Source organism: Rhinoderma darwinii, chromosome 1 (genome assembly GCF_050947455.1).
Source record: "Rhinoderma darwinii isolate aRhiDar2 chromosome 1, aRhiDar2.hap1, whole genome shotgun sequence".
Classification (NCBI taxonomy): Eukaryota; Metazoa; Chordata; class Amphibia; order Anura; family Rhinodermatidae; genus Rhinoderma; species Rhinoderma darwinii.
In genome coordinates, this window is record NC_134687.1 from 507,668,919 (window position 1) to 507,687,859 (window position 18,941).

At 38.3% G+C, this 18,941-nt stretch overlaps 1 protein-coding gene across 1 annotated transcript in view; it reads right to left on the bottom strand.

Annotated features, from left to right (window-relative positions):
- Positions 1 to 18,941, bottom strand: part of PRR16 (proline rich 16) — a 413,372-nt gene that overhangs the window by 180,066 nt on the left and 214,365 nt on the right. Inside the window, exons 2-3 of the mRNA XM_075836259.1 lie at positions 5,594 to 6,457; positions 3,751 to 3,838 (exon numbers count right to left, since the gene is read on the bottom strand). Coding sequence (XP_075692374.1) covers positions 5,717 to 6,457 — 741 coding nt within the window. The 3' untranslated portion in view covers positions 3,751 to 3,838; positions 5,594 to 5,716. The remainder of the gene's footprint in view (positions 1 to 3,750; positions 3,839 to 5,593; positions 6,458 to 18,941) is intronic.

An 18,941-nucleotide genomic window follows, 5' to 3' on the forward strand; every position in this document is an offset into this window, starting at 1 on the left:
GAGGCTATATACAGAGGTGGGCTATATATGGAACACTATAGGGGGAGCTATATGTGGGGCACTATATACAGGGGTGGGCTATATGTGGAGCACTATTTATAGGGAGACATATGTAGGGCACTATCTACAGGGGTGGGCTATATTTTGGACACTATATATAGGGGTAAGCTATATGTGGAGCACTATCTACAGGGGGCTATATGTGGGGCGCTATCTACGGGGGGGCTACATGTGGGGCACTATTTTCAGAGCGGGCTATATGTGGGGCACTATATACAGGGGGGCAATATGTAGGGCACTATCTACGGGGGTAGCTATATGTGGGCACTCTCTACAGGGGTGGCTATATGTTGGACACTACCTACAGGGGGCTGTATGTTTGGCACTATCTACAGGGTCTCTATGGGTTCACTATCTACAGGGGATCTTTGTAGGGCACTATCTACAGGGGGCTCTTAGGGAAGCACTATCTACAGGGGGCACGGTGTGTGTGTGTGTGTGTGTGTGTGTGTGTGGGACACAGTGTATGGTGCTATTATAATTAGAGGTGCAAGTGTGGTGCTATTATAATCAGGGACCGTGTATGGTGCTATTATAATTAGAGGTACAGTGTATGGCGCTTTTATATTTAGGGGCACAGTGTCTGGCACCATGAGAACTTTATCTTTGTTTACAGGTGCAGAATTTTTGAAAAGTGAGAAGCTGAAGACATCTGAGTTGCAAATTGGAGAAATGGGCTGTGACCAGGAGAAGTCACCATAGAGGTCTGGACCAGATGGAGAGGAAAAGAGAAAATGAACAACTAGAATCTGAGATTGTCACCTGTGAGTCACTTAAAGGGGTTTTTCCACAAGGGACATTTATGACATATCCACAGGATATGTCATAAATGTCAGATAGATGTGGGTCCCACCTCTGGGACCCGCACCTATCTCTAGAATGGGGCCCGGCTAAACCCGTTCTAGCCTTGCCTGCTATCACTGACTCCCGGTCACTTGCTTACCCTATTGTTCTGGAGTTACGAAAACAGCGTAGCCCGCTGAGCTATGCTGTTTCCGTAACTCCCATAGTAGTGAACAGCAGTTACGGAAGCAGCGTAGCATGCGAGATACGCTGTTTCCGTAACAACCATTCAGTTCTATGGGGCTTACGAAAGCAGCGTAGCTCAGTGAGCTACACTGTTTTCCCCTTCATGGTCGGAAATCAGCCGACACATAAAGAGGTAGAACAGGGTTTAGGGGCTCCGTTCCAGAGATAGGTGCGGGTCCCAGAGGTGTATTTTCTATCTCCAAAAAGTGCTGTGTATTTAATCTGGCCTTTTCTGTAAAATCCATTTGTTCCTATGTTGAACATTCTCTTTTATTGTCTCTGCTTGTGTTAACAATAGATATATTTTCGTTGCAGACACAAAGACATTGTTTTCTGCTTGAGATAGCACTTGACAGTAAATGTTTCTTTTATTCTAGCAAAATACCTTCTCTTAGTTTAAATATGTTTCTAATCATTCTGCATGTTTCTCTGTACTGTCATCTCAGATGATCAAAGCACTAAAATGATTATACCCATTTAGGAAACATAAAAGTATAAATCAAATCTTGAACGTGCACATGGTCCTTTCACAATAATATTTCCTATCCCAGGCTACCTGCAAAACTGCCTGCGGACTATGCTGCATATACGCAGCGCATCTGCAGCAAAATCTGCTTGTTACATTAAATGCTGCAACAATAATCTATGCAATTTCTAAGAATTTATTGAACACTCTGCACCAGTTTTCTAGTGTAGAAAAGTTGCAATTTGCGCAAAAACTAGCTTTGAACTTTTTGATTTTTACACCACCTCCGCCACTTTAAGATGTGGGTGGGGCTAAGTGGAGGGGCAGGGCCACCACAGCCCAAAAAATTCTGTATAATTATGATGGAAACTGGTGTCAATTATAGTGTAAATCTACGCCAGCTAACCGCTGCAGTAAACTTGCATTTCTGGCACACGGACAGTCAGCATGCGCCTCTTAACAAACTACATGTACTTTTCTCCAGCGTTTTTCAGATTAAAACTGGCCAGTTTTAATAAACTCCCCCTATATGTTGTTATACTGTACATATGATAATTACATACAACTAAAAATTTTACTAAGATATTATTGTCAAAAAAGAGCAAGTACGCGTATAAATATATATATATATATAGAAAAAGGAAGAGCAGCACATATAAACGCAAAGTATGCGTAGTTGTGTGTGCACAAGCCTTAGGACCTCAGACTCCAGTCCCACATATATATTTCCAAATGAAAAGGCAGTACAACAGAGGTTCCAATTCAGTGAAAAAAAGTTTATTCACCCATACGTCAGTGCAACGTTTCAGCCCACATGGCCTTTCTCAAGCATGTGGGATGAAACGTTGCACTGACGTATGGGTGAATAAACCTTTTTTCATTGAATTTGAACCTCTGTTGTGCTGCCTATTCGTTTTGGAAATATACAGGGTGGGCCATTTATATGGATACACCTAAATAAAATGGGAATGGTTGGTGATATTAACTTCCTGTTTGTGGCAAATTAGTATATGGGAGGGGGGAACATTTTCAAGCTGGGTGTTGACCATGGCGGCCATTTTGAAGTCGGCCATTTTGTATCCAACTTTAGTTTTTTCAATGGGAAGAGGGTCATGTGACACATCAAACTTATCGAGAATTTCACAAGAAAAACAATGGTGTGCTTGGTTTTAACGTTACTTTATTCTTTCATGAGTTATTTACAAGTTTCTGACCACTTATAAAATGTGTTCAAAGTGCTGCCCATTGTGTTGGATTGTCAATGCAACCCTCTTCTCCCACTCTTCACACACTGATAGCAACACCGCAGAAGAAATGCCTCCCGATCTGACCCCCTTAGACTTTTATCTTTGGGGTCATCTGAAGGCAATTGTCTATGCTGTGAAGATACGAGATGTGCAGCAACAAACTACGGATACTGGAAGCCTGTGCTAGCATTTCTTCTGTGGTGTTGCTATCAGTGTGTGAAGAGTGGGAGAAGAGGGTTGCATTGACAATCCAACACAATGGGCAGCACTTTGAACACATTTTATAAGTGGTCAGAAACTTGTAAATAACTCATGAAAGAATAAAGTAACGTTAAAACCAAGCACACCATGGTTTTCTTGTGAAATTCTCGATAAGTTTGATGTGTCACATGACCCTCTTCCCATTGAAAAAACTAAAGTTGGATACAAAATGGCCGACTTCAAAATGGCCGCCATGGTCAACACCCAGCTTGAAAAGTTTCCCCCCTCCCATATACTAATGTGCCACAAACAGGAAGTTAATATCACCAACCATTCCCATTTTATTTAGGTGTATCCATATAAATGGCCCACCCTGTATATATATATATATATATATATATATATATATACACACATATATATATATATATATATATATATACACACACATATATATATATATACACATACACTGAAGTTAAGAAATGGTCTCCAGAACGAAAAGGGCTACGATCATGGTGGTGTGAAAACCCTGCTGTCTATTAACACTACCATTTACTCTGCAATATTTTTCACTAACTGCCTAAAACTTTTGCACTGCAATATATGTATATAGATATATATATATCTATCTATATATATGTACACACATATATATATATATACATACATACATACGTACGTACACTTATACATTTACACAATATTCAGTTAATACTAACAATGTGTTGTAATGTATCTGCTCACCATACAGTCGTATTCCAGATTGAGTCCAATTAGCCACATGTAGTACTCTCCTGGATCCATTTAGGTAGGTTCCGTTACAGTATGCTCCCTAAAAGGTAATTGAATATTAAAAAGTAACAAACAGAATTAAAGCAAGTAACTTTTGGTTCAGTACACAGATTGCACTGATGCCATAACAGCAATGTTTAAAGAACCACTAAACTTAATACATAGAAATAAACTAACAAAAGTCAATTTCACAACGGTAAAAGTAAAAGAGTTAGGAGTTGGAGGATATTCAAGATAAAAGAGCATTATAATTTACAATTTATACTGTCATTGATCAAGCAAGTTTGTATTCTACAATTTAGGTTCATCAGCCAGCACGAACTGTACATGTAAGAGGAATCTAAATGGTGAGCCGTCTTTTCATGTTACTAGAATTGTTCTTCAAATAGGTTGTCTTATGACAACAACCCTTTTTCAAACAGAAGCTGACCCAGGAAATAGCTGATCACCAGTTGGGGCTAGCCAGAATTTTGGTATAAATGGCCGACTATGGGATAAATGATGGATGGGCTGGGTCCACCAGAGCTCGAAAACTTTTTACTAGTCAGCTGTTCTGGCTAATAGAGGATGTCCCAAGCAGCCCTCTATGACGTACATGTACCCTAATAGGGCATCTGGAAAGGGATTATCATTGTGAAACATCCCCACTAATAAAGGGCAGTGCAGAGAAATGAATAGGTTACTCACACGAAATAAGTAAATAGTAAAAAAAAAAAAATATTATGTAACTAAGGAGCGTACATATTAATTACGAGAAAGTATTTATCCTACGGCAGTTTGTCTTTTAAATACGTATAGGTGATTTTAAGTGTATTATGTTGTATGTAAACTGTTAATCCCATTGTGTCTCATTTTCCCATATGTGAATTTCATTTGTCAGTGGTTGCCATACTTGATAATAACGTTTTTACGCTTCTATTCTATTTATGTTACTTTTACTTATATCTTTGTAAATCTTAGTGTTTACTTGTCTACATCAGGAAAATTGTATTTCATGCTTAGTGGTTGTTTAAAATAGAGAAATGTAATAATCTGATTATTCTGGGTTTATGTTAAAGATACGCTGTCATGGCTGTTTTAAAACCATACTAACGGACTTAATGATGAATATTTTATATGGTGAGCAATATATTTATTTTAAATATTTTAGTCATATTTGCTTTTATAAAGTACTAATAATATATCTAAGAAAGTACTTTTTTTTATTATATCATAGTGATATCCCAATAAATTATTATCAAAAATCTATGGTAAGACACCTGGTAAATATTGCCATAGCCTGTATTCCAGTATTGTGGAAACAAGAACCTCCTTCTGCGAAGATGTGGTTTCAGAAAATAGATGAAGCGGATGGAGGATTTGACATCTCAAATATATAATAGGCAAGAAAGTTTTGAACAAAGCTGTGAACAATGGGTGGAATTTTAGGGAACTATTGAATACAAGAGGAGGATGGTGTGTATTGAGGCGGGGAGAGAATTTTGTAATTTTTTTGGGCCGGGCGGGAGGTGAGGTTTTTATTTTTTTCATATATCTTTGATAAGTGATTGATTGAGAGCCTGCATGCTCTTATTAGTAATTGTGTTGGTATTGGTATTTTCTTATTCTTCTCTGTAATAAACATGTACAAGTATATCATGTATGGTGACTATGGAAGAGTGAAAGAAAAAAAAGTGGAAATGATAGTGTAAAAAAAGAAAGTACTTGTGTAGTCATCTTAGAATAATTAATGTTTACTTTTAATCCTTCTTTTTCTTACAGATTTCATAATAAATGTTTATTAAATGACACTTACCAAGTGATTGATTTGACACTTCTGGAGACAAAAGGGTTGTATCGGGTCTTTTATTGCTTTAAAGTGCTCATCATTAAATATTTAATATTTATTATAATAAAAATTCTAAATGTAAAAATAATATCACACAGTTGTAGTGGTTGACTTCCTCAATATAGTTTTCTGAGGTTTCGGTGCAGTTGCCGGAGGCTGATTTCCAGGTTTTAAAGGAGGGTGACAACCACTATTGGCGATTCCTAGACCACCATTTTCAACAGGAAAAGATGGTATATGTGTAGGTGATAAAGTACAGTGATGAGGGAATTTTCCTGCCAAGTGGACAGACTCTTCATGGTGATGTACATCTCTGTTTTTCATTTCTGATCGAACATCACAGTCTGGACAGTAGCCATGATATAAGACGTTTTCACTAAAGCGTACACGTTCTCTTGTTGAAGACTGATCCTTTTCTGGTCTGTGTGTCATCAGCTGTCCAGACATTTTATCCATTTTGATGTTATGAATTGTACATCTGTCACCATTAGGAAGTTTGACAGGTCCCCCGGGCGAACCACCATTTCGAAGCAACACTCCATTATTCTTTCCACTGTTGGCTGAGTTAATTAACCTTTGCGTTTCTTCAATCTTCACGGGTGTTAACCGTGGAGGAGGCGGTGGTGGATTTGGCTTTCTGAGTACTGTCAGGATGGCTGATGGATGTGCAGGTGGACTTATTAAGGGTGCATTGGCTCGAACTTTAATCTTGTCTAAGCTGGAAGCCGTTGTACTGCTAGAACTGCTGTTCAAAGTGTCAGTTTTTGAGCTGTCTGTCATCTCATCTTCAAGCTGTAGATCCGAAGTTAAAGTATCAATTTGGTCGACCACCTGTTTATGAAAGACATAAGTAACAATCAGTATATTTTAGAATAGCTGTGATGAATACATTTTGACCTCATAAACTACCATTGTTTTATTGATATAGGAATGTGAAAAATATGTGTCTACTGGACATTAGTAACTAACATCTTGATGGATTTTTTTTGCACACGTTTGATGCTATTGTTAGCATATAGCTTAGTAATTAGTATGTTGGAATAAGTATTTAACACCTCGGAAACACTAGCTAATCATGATTTTTTTTTCAGTTTTGTTTTTCCATCATCACATTCCAAGAGCCATAGCTTATTTAATTTTCCATCAACATAGCCATATGAGGGTTTGTTTTTTGCAGGACAAAGTTGTATTCTTTAAAGAGGACCTGTCACTAGGTCCTACAAAGTGAGTTAGCGGTCTAACCTAATAGCCGCTGTGTCTCTTGAGTCCATCAGTGTTTGTCTTGTACTTGTGTGTCCGTTTGCTGAGCTATGGACCCCTCTATATTAAGCAATAAATATGGAATTGACTCGCTGGCTAGCCAAGTGGGTTTGGCCGCCAGCGATTCTCAGTGGGCAGAGCTACCACTGAGCCTCTGACACTAACCTATCAGAGTTAGGCTGTTTCCTAAAGTCAGTCTTCAGTTTGCGTCATCACGTGAGACCACGCTGGCTGAAGACTGACTCACGCAATAACAGCCGGCTATCATCGCGTGGGTCAGTCTTTAGCCAGCGTGGTCTCACTAGTCATTTCCATATTTATTACTAAATATAGAGGGGTCCATAGCTCAGCGAAGGGGGGACACAAGTACAAGACAAACACTGCTGGACTCGGCTATTAGGTGAGACTACTAACTCATTTTATAGGACCTAGTGACAGGTCCTCTTTAATGGTACCATTTAATGTACCATATAATATACTGAGAAACGAATTATTTTTACAGTGTACCCTTGTGTTAAAAATGACCTTTTAACTTTATTTTATGGGTCAATATGGTTAGGGCGATACCAAATTGATATAACTTTTTATCTTTTACTACTTTTACAAAGTCAATAAAAATTGGTGTCACCATATTCTGTGACCCATAATTTATTTATTTTTTTCCGTTGATGGAGTGGTGCCAGGGCTTGTTTTTTGTGGGAAATAGCTGTAATAGTACCACTATTTTGTGGTACATTGGACTTTTTCTTCACTTTTTTCTTTTTTTTTTTTTTTTTTAAATAAAACTAGGTGACCAAAAAATTGCAATTCTAGCATTGTAAATTTTATTTTCATCTCCAATCCCGGTTGTTGCAGGCAGGTGTCAGCTGTTTGAAACAGTTGGCACTCGCCGTGGGCTCGACTCTTCAGCCTGCGCCATGTTGGGGCAGAACACATCCGTGGTACAAGTACGATGGATGTTGCTAAGGGGTTAAGTAAGGATAAAATGCCAATGTGCTGAATTGAAAGTGTGCATAACTTGAAATAGATGCTTGAGTCTTTAGTCAAATTTCATTCAAACCCTTACAAAAAGTGATAAAATTGGTTGGATATACATTGTGTATTGCATGTTCAAGAAATGTCACTTGATAATTGTAATCTGGCCAATGTGTCACAATGCCCAGAAATAGGGCAATAGTGGCCATGGCAGTACATCAGTATTTGTTATAGATGAATGGGTAATTGCAGGGTATGAATTTTGGTCTTATCCATGTATGTCCTAGTCTGGAAAATAATATATCTTTTTCACTCACTAAATAAAACCCATATACAAGGTCATCAACATATAAAATACAGCAGCACAGCAAAGCTCCACACCAGTCTCTGAAGAGAAATGGATGTCTTTGGGACCATTCTCATTTTAAAAAATTCCATCCCTTTAACCCATTAGTAACCGCCAATACGCCTTTTCATGGCGGCCACTAATGGGCTTTATTCTGATGCATTCGTCTTTTCACGGCGCTGCATCAGAATAAATAAACCGAGCAGGGAGCCGTTAAATCTCCCTGCTCTCAGCTACCAGAGGTAGCTGAGGGCATCCCTGCTCGAACGGGTGAGATCGATAACAGTATCGATCTCACCCGTTTAACCCCTCAGATGCGGCGCTCAATAGCGAATGCCGCATCTGAGTGGTTTTGGAGAGAGGGAGGGAGCTCCCTCTCATCCCACCGGCACACGGCAATAATATCTCTGAGTGTCTATGTCTTCGATGGCCGCCTAATTAAGGCCCCCAGGTCTGCCTGTAGTGAATGCCTGCTATGTCATGCCAGAGGCATGGCCTAGCAGATGCCTGTCCGTTTTAAACGGACAGGCAGTAATACACAGCAATACAAAAGTATTGCATTGTATCATAAAAGCGATCGGATGAAAAAAGTTAAAAAAAAGTTTAATAAAGTTAATAAAAAAAAATTGAGAACAAAATGAAAAACACACTTTTTCCCCTTACAAAATGCTTTACTATTAAAAAAACTAAATAAAGTAAAACACGTACACATAATTGATAACACCGTGTCCGTAACGACCCTGACTATAATGTTATTACATTATTTAACCCGCACGGTGAACGCCGTAAAAATTATATAATAAACAATGTAAAAATTGCTGTTTTCTGTGAATCCTGCCTTAAACAAAATGTGATAAAAAGTGATCAAAAAGTCGCATCTACTCCAAAATGGTACCAATAAATACTACAAGTCGTCCCGCAAAAAAAAAGCCCTCATACAACCGCATCGGCGAAAAAATAAATAAGTTATTGCTCTTCAAATATGGAGACACAAAAACAAATAATTTTGAAAAAAAATGTTTTTACTGTGAAAAAGTAGTAAGACATACAAAAACGATACAAATTTGGTATCGTTGCAATCGTAACAACCCGCTGAATAAAGTTATTGTGTTATTTATAATACACGGTAAACGGCGTAAAAAGTGTGGCAAAATGTCAGGTTTTTTTCTATTCCCCCTCAAAAAAAGTTATTAAACGTTAATCAATACATTACATATACCCCAAAATGGTGCTATTAAAAAATACAACTTGTCCGACAAAAAACAAGACCTTATACAGCTATGTCGACGCAAAAATAAAAAAGTTATAGCTCTTGGAATGCGACAATGGAAAAGCTTAAAAAATAGCTTGGTCATAAAGGTTTAAAATAGGCTAATCACTAAGGGGTTAATCCTATTCCTTCCAAGATAAGGACATACTCTACTGAAATTGGGATGTAAATGGAGTACATATGCCTACGAGACATATCCAAAAACTAAGCAAATCTAAGGGTATTACAGCTGAAGTGCTAAGATCAGAGACACTAGTGGTAAACATTTGATGATTGCTAGTGTAGTGAATCTTTTGATAACTACGATATCTATCTACATAAATATTTTTTTTTATCTAAAAACTTTGGATGGTTTAAAAGCAATGGAATCATATGACAGGTCACTTGAATTTACTGCAGATAATTCTGTAAACAATCCTCTGATATATTGTACATTTAAGAAGTCATTTTTTCCCCACTAATTAAAATGGAATGTGTTTAGACAAAGTAAGAGAATGTACAGAGGAACAGAAATATAATGAGGCACATGGGACTGCTCCTTTGCACTTATAAAATGAAAACAAAATTATGAGAAAGTGAAACGCTGTCAATAATAAAATACATCCGTTGTATGTCATAGTAATTAAGAATCAATAATAAGATGGAGAACCCCTCTGCTCATATCCTACGCCGTTTTACTGTATTATGAGAGAAATGGCCACAGACAAAACCACAGCAACATGCCATTTTCTGGTATACACTTATCACCAATAATATATATATATATATATATATATCTATCAGGGGCAGACAGAGAACTGAGGGCCCCTGTGCAAGAACAGTATATGGGCCTATTGCACTCCAATATTTAATCATAAATCATCCCCTTATGTCTCTATAACAATGCTTAAGTAACTGTTAGCCATAGAATTATCTCGAGCATTTACAGCAATCTAACAGACAGAAAATGTTTGCTTTAATGTGACTGTGTTCCCCTTTAACTGCTGGGCCCCTGTGCACTAATGATATGTCCACCCCTGATATACATTACAACTATATATTTATTTATATATGTATATATATATATATATATATATATATATATATATATATATACATATATGAGTGCATATATATATATATATATATATATATATATATATATATATCTATATCAGAAAGGAAAACTTGCAGAACTTTATCTCTACTATTGAAGATCCTTGGATCAGAATTGCACCCTGCTCATTTATTACCTTTTTTAGCGTGATGCTGCTTTTCTTTCAAATATACACAGTTGGGTGCATAAGTAGGTATACAGGGGGAGATTTTTTAAACAGTCTAATTAGAATTTTGTGAGGCAATTTTGAATGAAGAAATACAAGGAAATGACATTATTAGAAAAATAACTTGGTCCAATGAAGCCAACTTCAATCTTGAAGGTGCTGTTAATAGGCTGTTAATAAACTGTGTTTATTACTCAACTGAAACCCCCTTGCAACAATTGAAGAACAGTTGAATCTCACTGGAGTTACAGTTTGGGCGGCCCTTTCATGTAAAGGAGTAAATGTACCTATCTTTTACAATACAATGCTTAGCTCTTACCTGTACCTTAAGATGCTCCAAGAAAATGTAATATCACAACTGCATTTGGAGCATGAAAATGAAGACGTCTATTTTCAGCAAGATGGAGCTCCTCCTCACTATGCTTTAGCAGTGCATTATTTTCTTGACGAAAAATGACCCAATAGGTGGATTGGTAGACGAGGCCCTGTTGAATGGCCACTACAATCACCAGACTTTATCCTGATGGACTTTCTTTTGGGGAGTTATCAGTGATCAGGTATATTCAAGAAAACCATGCACGGTTAATAACATGATTCAGTTCATAAAAGAAGCATGCCAAGAAATGAATGGCAATAAATAACTTTGTGCCGATTATCCCCTTAAATGCCACAGTCAATATTGACCGCAGCATTTAAATGGTTAGAAACAGGGGATGGCCACATCTAACATTGCAACGGCCCCATGCGAAGCGAATGCGGGGTGCCGATGGTTGGCATGGCAGACAGGGGGCCTGAAGAAATCCCTGAGGTCTGCCATCTTTGTACTCCTATGAAGCCCTGCCAGAGACTGTCAGTATAATGCAATACATTAGTATTGCAGTATATCATGCCAGCGATCAAGTCCCCTAGGAGGACTAGAAAAAAGACACAGTTAAATAAAGTTAAACCTCAGTCTTAAACCTCTTAATGACATGACATGTACATGTACCTGGCAGCCGTTAAGGGGAAGTATGGAGCAGGCTCACGGGCTGAGCTCGTTCCATACTTAGCGGGTGATGGCTGTGTAATACAGTCGGCACCTCACTGCAATGAGCAGAATCAAAGATTACTGTGATTCCACCCATTTAACCTCTTAGATGCTCCATTTAATTGCAACAGAGGCATCTAAAGTGTTAGAACATGGGGTCGGCCCCCTTCGATGTGCCAACCCCACCCCACTGCGACGCAATCGCTGGGTGCCGATGATGGTTATGGCACCCAGGTCTACCAGCTCATCATCTAATGAAGGCCCCCCAGGTCTGCAATCTTTGTACTTCTATGAAGCCCTGCCACTGGCAGGGCTTCATAGGAGACTGTTAGAAACATGATATACTCAATACATTAGTATTGCAGTATATAATGTAAGCGATCCAATCATCACTGGTTCAAGCCCCTAGGGGGAGAAATAAAAAAGTAAAAAACGTTAAATAAAGGTTTTTTTAATGTTTCAAAAAAAATAATTAAAAGTTAAAAAAAATTAACTTTTTCCTCTATAAGTCCCTATAGTTGAGTTCCCTCTAGTGGTAGTTGCAGATGGAGAAACTTTTATATTGTAACTCAATGGTTGCCTGGAGGGAAATAGGGAATTTGAAGATCTTGATCAGAAAAATAGAGGACATATTTACATAAATAAAATTATAGATTCAATCTTTCTGCCCTATTTTCATTAACTCCTTCATCAACACAAACCACTATGAATATTTGATGTTTATCACTAAACATCCTAGACCTTAGATTATAACTATTTCAGAGCGTTACAAATATAATCATTATCCTTCATCACCTTTGACTACCAAAGATACTGGGTATTACCTAGTACACTACTCTAAGACCACCTGGAAAACTACAGGAATACTATCACTTACCCTTAAACCATCCTATGTAAAAACGTGTGATGTAGTTCATTTGAAAAGTGAATATTATCAGGGGCATGTTACTATTTCCAAAGTGGACATAAACGCAATTGGAAACCTTCCTTTAAGAATCTTGCCCCTTCTAGTGTCCCACTATCTCCAATGTAATGCATACAGGGAATTTTAGAATTAAAAAATATGGGGAGTTATATTGTCATGGGCCTCACACTGGAGGGCTGATCACTGGTGATTTCATTCTTCTGGCAAAATTTGAAAGATTCAGAATGAGCCAAAATAATGTACAGAAGAAACAAAGGTCATTAGTTGCCCTATAATCCATTTATTGTATTATAATAATTGCTCATCCAGGAAGACAGTGACCCACAAATTATATGTCATGAAAGAATAAGAGTGAGCAAATTAGGCAATAAAATCTGGGATCACAGGAATTAGCATCACAAAAGCATGGTACACTGCTGGTATAATCATGGGCTATAGCACTGACATAATATATGGGTTAGGCTTACTTATTACAGCTCAAGGTCATAAGGATGCAGTAAACATGGCTTTTATGACCAGCATAAACTATGGTTGCCATAAATTGGTATAAACATTCACGTTTATTTATTACAACACAGCTAATAAATTATAAGGTTACTTTAAGAGAAATAAGCAGTTGATAGATGTAAGATATATATGGTTATATTAAGTCATTAACCAATGGCTCCTATAATTCTGTTAATAAAACATTTCTTTCTTTCTTTCGGATTAAATGTAAAACGCGTAATATGTAATCTCATTTCAGCGCTTCAGTAAATGAAAAGGAATGACCTTTTATTTGCTGACATATGTATAAGTGCAATTTGTAGCCTAGCAGATCTATAAAAACGGTCTTCATACTTCTAATACATGCAATCTTCCAGGATCCTTGTGTAAAGTTCTGACATGTCCATCTCTTGTATTTTATATAAAATAATGAAGAATATTAAACATTCCTTCATATATCAGCAGCTGACATTTTCCTTACCATTTGCTCAATACTGTAGCAGACTTCTAATATTTGCAGTATTTATGCAGTCTAGACTTTTTTATTCACTAACCTAAATCTATAACTTTATAATGTATAATCTGGTGAAAAGATATCAGACAAAGCTACTGAAGAGTGCAATTATGGCTTCGCTAGATATAAGGGCCGTGTTCACACGTTGCATAAATACTGCGGATTTTCCGCAATGGAATTAGTTGCGGAATATCCGCAGCAAATACAGTAGCAGCAAAGTGGATGAGATAAAACAAATCTCATCCACACGTCGCGTAAATACAGAGCGAAGAAAACGCTCAGAAATTTACCTGCGGTGGGGAATTTTATTCCGCAGCATGTCAATTGTATTTGCGTAAACGCTACTTATTTGTTGCGGGATTTCCCCACTGAATTCAATGGGAATGTAAAACCCGCAACAAATAGCAGTTGTTGCGTTTTTTTTGCGGGGGGTTCGCAGCGATTCCGATGCAAAAAACGCAACTCAGAAAAAAATAATCTTATACTTACACCGAAGTCGGTGTTTCTTCCTCCAGGCCGGCATCCTGGGATGACGTTTCCTCCCATGTGACTGCTGCAGCAAATCCCAGGCTGTTGCAATGGTCACATGGGATGAAACATCATCCCAAGAGGCCAGCGTGGGTGACATCAGAGGGCTAAGTGCTGCAGTTTTCCACAGTGGACATTCCGGGCGAAAAACTGCACCACAGTTTGGTCCGGTTTTTCGCCCGGAATACGCTGCATGCTTTTGTGCCGCGTATCCGTCCCGTGTGAACTCAGCCTAAAACTTATCATTACAGTTTCCTTAACCCTTTCAAGACCGAGCTCATTTTGGCCTTCAGGACCAGCCCGATTTTTTCAAATGTGACATGTGTTAGTTTATGTGGTAATAACTCCGGAATGCTTTTGCCTATCCAAGCGATTCTGAGACTGTTTTCTCGTGACATATTGTACTTTATATTAGTGGAAAAATTTGGTCAATAAATTCATTGCTTATTTGTGAAAAAACACCAAAATGTAGAGAAAATGTGCAAAAATTAAGATTTTTCTAATTTTTAATGTATCTGCTTGTAAAACAGATAGTAACACCACATAAAATAGTTACTACACATATTCCATATGTCTACTTTATATTTGCATCATTTTTTGAACATTATTTTATTTTTCTAGGACGTTACACGGCTTAGTACTTTACCAGCAATTTCTCACATTTTCAAAAAAATTTCAAAAGGCGATTTAACAGGGACCAGTTCAGTTCTAAAGCGGCTTTGAGGGCCTTATGTACTAGATAGACCCCATAAATCACCCCATATTAAAAACTGCACCCCTCAAAGTATTCAAAAAAGCATTCAGAAAGTTTCTTAACCCTTTAGGCGTTTCACAGGAATTAAAGCAATATAGAGGGGAAATTGACAAATTTTTTTTTTTTTTGCTGCAATTCATTTGTAATACATTTTTTTCTGTAACACAGAAGGGTTTGCCAGAGAAACGCAACTCAATATTTATTGCCCAGATTCTGCCGTTTTTAGAAATATCCCACATGTGGCCCTAGTGCGATAATGGACTGAAATACCAGCCTCAGAAGCAAAGGAGCACCTAGTGGATTTTGGGGCCTCCTTTTTTTAGAATATATTTTAGGCACCATGTCGGATTTGAAGAGGTCTTGTAGTGCCAAAACAGTGGAAATCCCCCAAAAGTGACACGGTTTTGGAAACTGCACCCCTCAAGGAATTTATCTAGGGGTATAGTTAGCATCTTGACCCCACAGGTCTTCTGCTATATTTATTGGAGTTTGCCTGTGAAAGTGAAAATCTACTTTTTTTCTGAAAAAATATAAAAAAAAAAGATATTTGCAAGGAATAAAGAATAAAAAGCACCCCAAAACTTGTAAAGCTACTTCTCCCGATTACAGCAATACCCCATATGTGGAACTAAACTGCTGTTTGGATCCACGGCAGAGCTCAGAAGGGAAGGAGCGCCATTTGGATTTTGAAGCGCAGATTTTGCTGGATTGGTTTTAAGTGCCATGTCGCATTTGCAATGTCCTGGAGGAAGCAAAATGGTGGAAACCCCCCAAAAGTGAACCCATTTTTTAGACTACAATCCTCAAGGAATTTTTCTAGGGGTATAGTTAGCATTTTGACCCCACAGTTTTTTTGCTGAATTTAGTTGAATTAGGCCGTGAAAATGAAAATCTACTTTTTTCTGAAAAAACATAGAAATGTTTAATTTTTACAATGAATAAAGGAGAAAAATCACCCCAAAATTTGTAAAGCAATTTGTTCTGATTACAGCAATACACCATATGTGGTAATAAACTGCTGTTTGGACACATGGCAAGACTCAGAAGCGAAGGAACAATATTTGGCTTTTGGAGCTCAAATTTAGCTGGAATGGTTTTCGGGTGTCATGTCGCATATGCAAAGCCCCTGAGGTACCAAAGCTGTGGAAACCTCCCAAAAGTCCCTTTAGGGGACTGGAACGAGCGATCATTACAATGTTACAATACACTGCAGTACTAATGTATTGCAGTATAATATCATTTTTACAGGCTCCTGTAACATTGCGATCGCTGTTCCTGTCCATTAGTCCCGGGTGTCAGCTGTAATACACAGCGGACATCTGCAGAATATGGTACGGGTGCAGCGCATGAGCCCGCTCCATATATAACCCCCCACACCACGACATGCTATTAAGTCGTAGTGCGCGAAGGCGTTAATGCGAAGGCGTTAATTTTCCACTGATATGCCATTTTAACGCACAATATGTTGTGCCCAGTTTGTGCCACTGAAGACAAATACCTCATACAATGTTGAGCGGGTTCTCCCGGATATAAAATATTATATATGTGGACGTAAGCTGGTGTTTGGGCACGCTGTGGGGCTCAGAAGGGAGGGAGCGCCATTTGGCTTTTGGAGCGCAGAGTTTGCTTGGTAACTGTTCTGTTTGGGGTTTTGCTGGTATTTCAGTTTATGATGTGGGGGTATGTGTAAATTGGGCAGAGTACATCAGGACATAATAAGAGGGTATAATAATTTGGTAAATAAATAATAATCCGCAGATATGTGGCCAATGTCGCACTGATAAATGGCGCCCGATCTTATCAGCTTTTGGACACTGCACAATTTCTGTCGCTATATTCTGAGAGCCAGAACTTTTTTTTTTTTCTTCACCGGAGCCGTGCGAGGACTTATTTGTTGCGGGACAATCTGTAGTTTTCATTGGTACCATTTTAGGGTACATGTGATTTTTGTTTATTTTTTGTGTCACCATATTCTGAGAGCCATACCGTTTTATTTTTCAGTCAAAAAAGCTGTGTAAGGGCTTGTTTTTTGCGGGACGGGTTGTCGTTTTTATTGGTACTATTTTAGGGTACATGCGACTTTTTGATCACATTTTATTCTATATTTTGGGAGGGTTGATGACCAAAAAAATAGTGATTCTGACATTGTTTTTTAATTATTTTTTTTGCGCTGTTCTCCGTGCGGGAAAAATAATATTATAGTTTTATAGTTTGGGTCGTTACGAACGCGGTGATACCAAATTTGTGTACTTTTTTAACATTTTCATTTTTTTCCTATAATAAAAGGCTTATTATAGGAAAAAAAGCATTTTTTGTTTTTGTAACTTTTATAACTTGTTTTTAGACTTTTATGAAACATTTTTATTACTTTATTTTTTACTTTTCACTTGTTTTACTTAAAGATAGCACTGATCGCTGCTATAATACATTACACTACCTAGGTAGTGTAACGTATTATAAACTGTCAGTATGACGCTGAGAGTCACACTGACAGGAAGCCTATGAGGACCGACCTTCGGCTGGTTCTCATAGGCTGCCGTGCATGGCAGACCCGGGGGCCGTTATATGGCCTCCGGTTCTGCCTTATAACCGACTGCAGCACCTGCAATCGGTCCCCGGGAAAGTTTGTTGTAGCAACAACCTTTCCAGTTTGTTGTAGTAACAAACTTTCCAGTTCGTTGCTACAACAAGCTTTCCCTGCGATCACATGACCGGGACCTGAACCAATTAGGTCCCGGTTATGTCTCCGGGACCAGAGGCAGGGGTTAACAGCGCGATCCGGGTGTCAGCGCTACTCTGAGACACCCGGATCGTGCTTTTAACACCCACCGTGAATTCACGTCGGCGCTGCACAGAGCCCAACAAATGCCGACGTGAATATACAGTGGGCGGTCGGGAAGCGGTTAATACCTTGTTATGAAGTAGCAGCACGGCATTATGAGCTAATGCATCATTTTAATAAAATCCCTTTGTCATGAATTTTGTTATCCATTATTGCCGCACACTCAGATTTACATGCTTGTAATTATTTTTATAGCTTCAATGCATCTATAATATAAAAAAAAAGAAACAACTTTGCAAATTGTCTTTGGTATATAGCTTCTATACAGACCTATGTGTCTTTATACTGTATGTAGTCTGATCCCTATATGTAGTCTGATCCTGCAGTCATGTGTTATTCTGTTTGATCTGTCCATTGTTTCTTGTTAATCTACAGACAGTAGAAGAGGGGGCTGATGGTAGAGACATGAATGAAATTTCACTAGGAAAGAGTAACACATACCAGAGATTTGTTTGTACTCTGTAACTATAACGTTATACTGTATATGTCTGAATAAGAGCTGTAGATGGTAAATGGTCGATTTTTTTAAATCAAGACTATTTGCAAAGACCTCCATCTACTAAAGCCACTCTTGGGGAGTCCAGCTCACTTACTGGCTCTCTTACCCACACACTAGAGACATATTTACCACCAACTTCAAGAAACCCCCCACCGCCTAGACTGGCATGACAAACATGCCCTCAACAACTGCGTAACCAATGCTATCCAAGCAAACAGTTCACTCCTAAGCCTATCTACATCCTTAAACTAACACCCCCATCCACGATAAAGTGAACAAACTGGCTATAAGGAAGAGTGGGATTCTCCTACTGGCTCACACCTAAAATGGGTCCCAAACTGCCTTTTCCTGCCCTTTTTAAGCCCTCTCGCCCCTTCCCTCTTCCCCTCTCAACTTCACCTTCCCTGTTAACCCTCTTTCCACCTAACCCAACTCTAATCCCTTCAAAGCCTGTCATGTTGGCTTCCACTTATGCTTCCAAGCTCTTAGTCCAGCCTAACTTTAACACTAAAGGCAAAATTATACATTTTAAATATTTCTCTATTTAAGAACCACCTTTAGAATCAATTAGTAGCAATATTACAGCAATAGATACATGTCATTGAGCAAAACAGCAACTAACTGTAT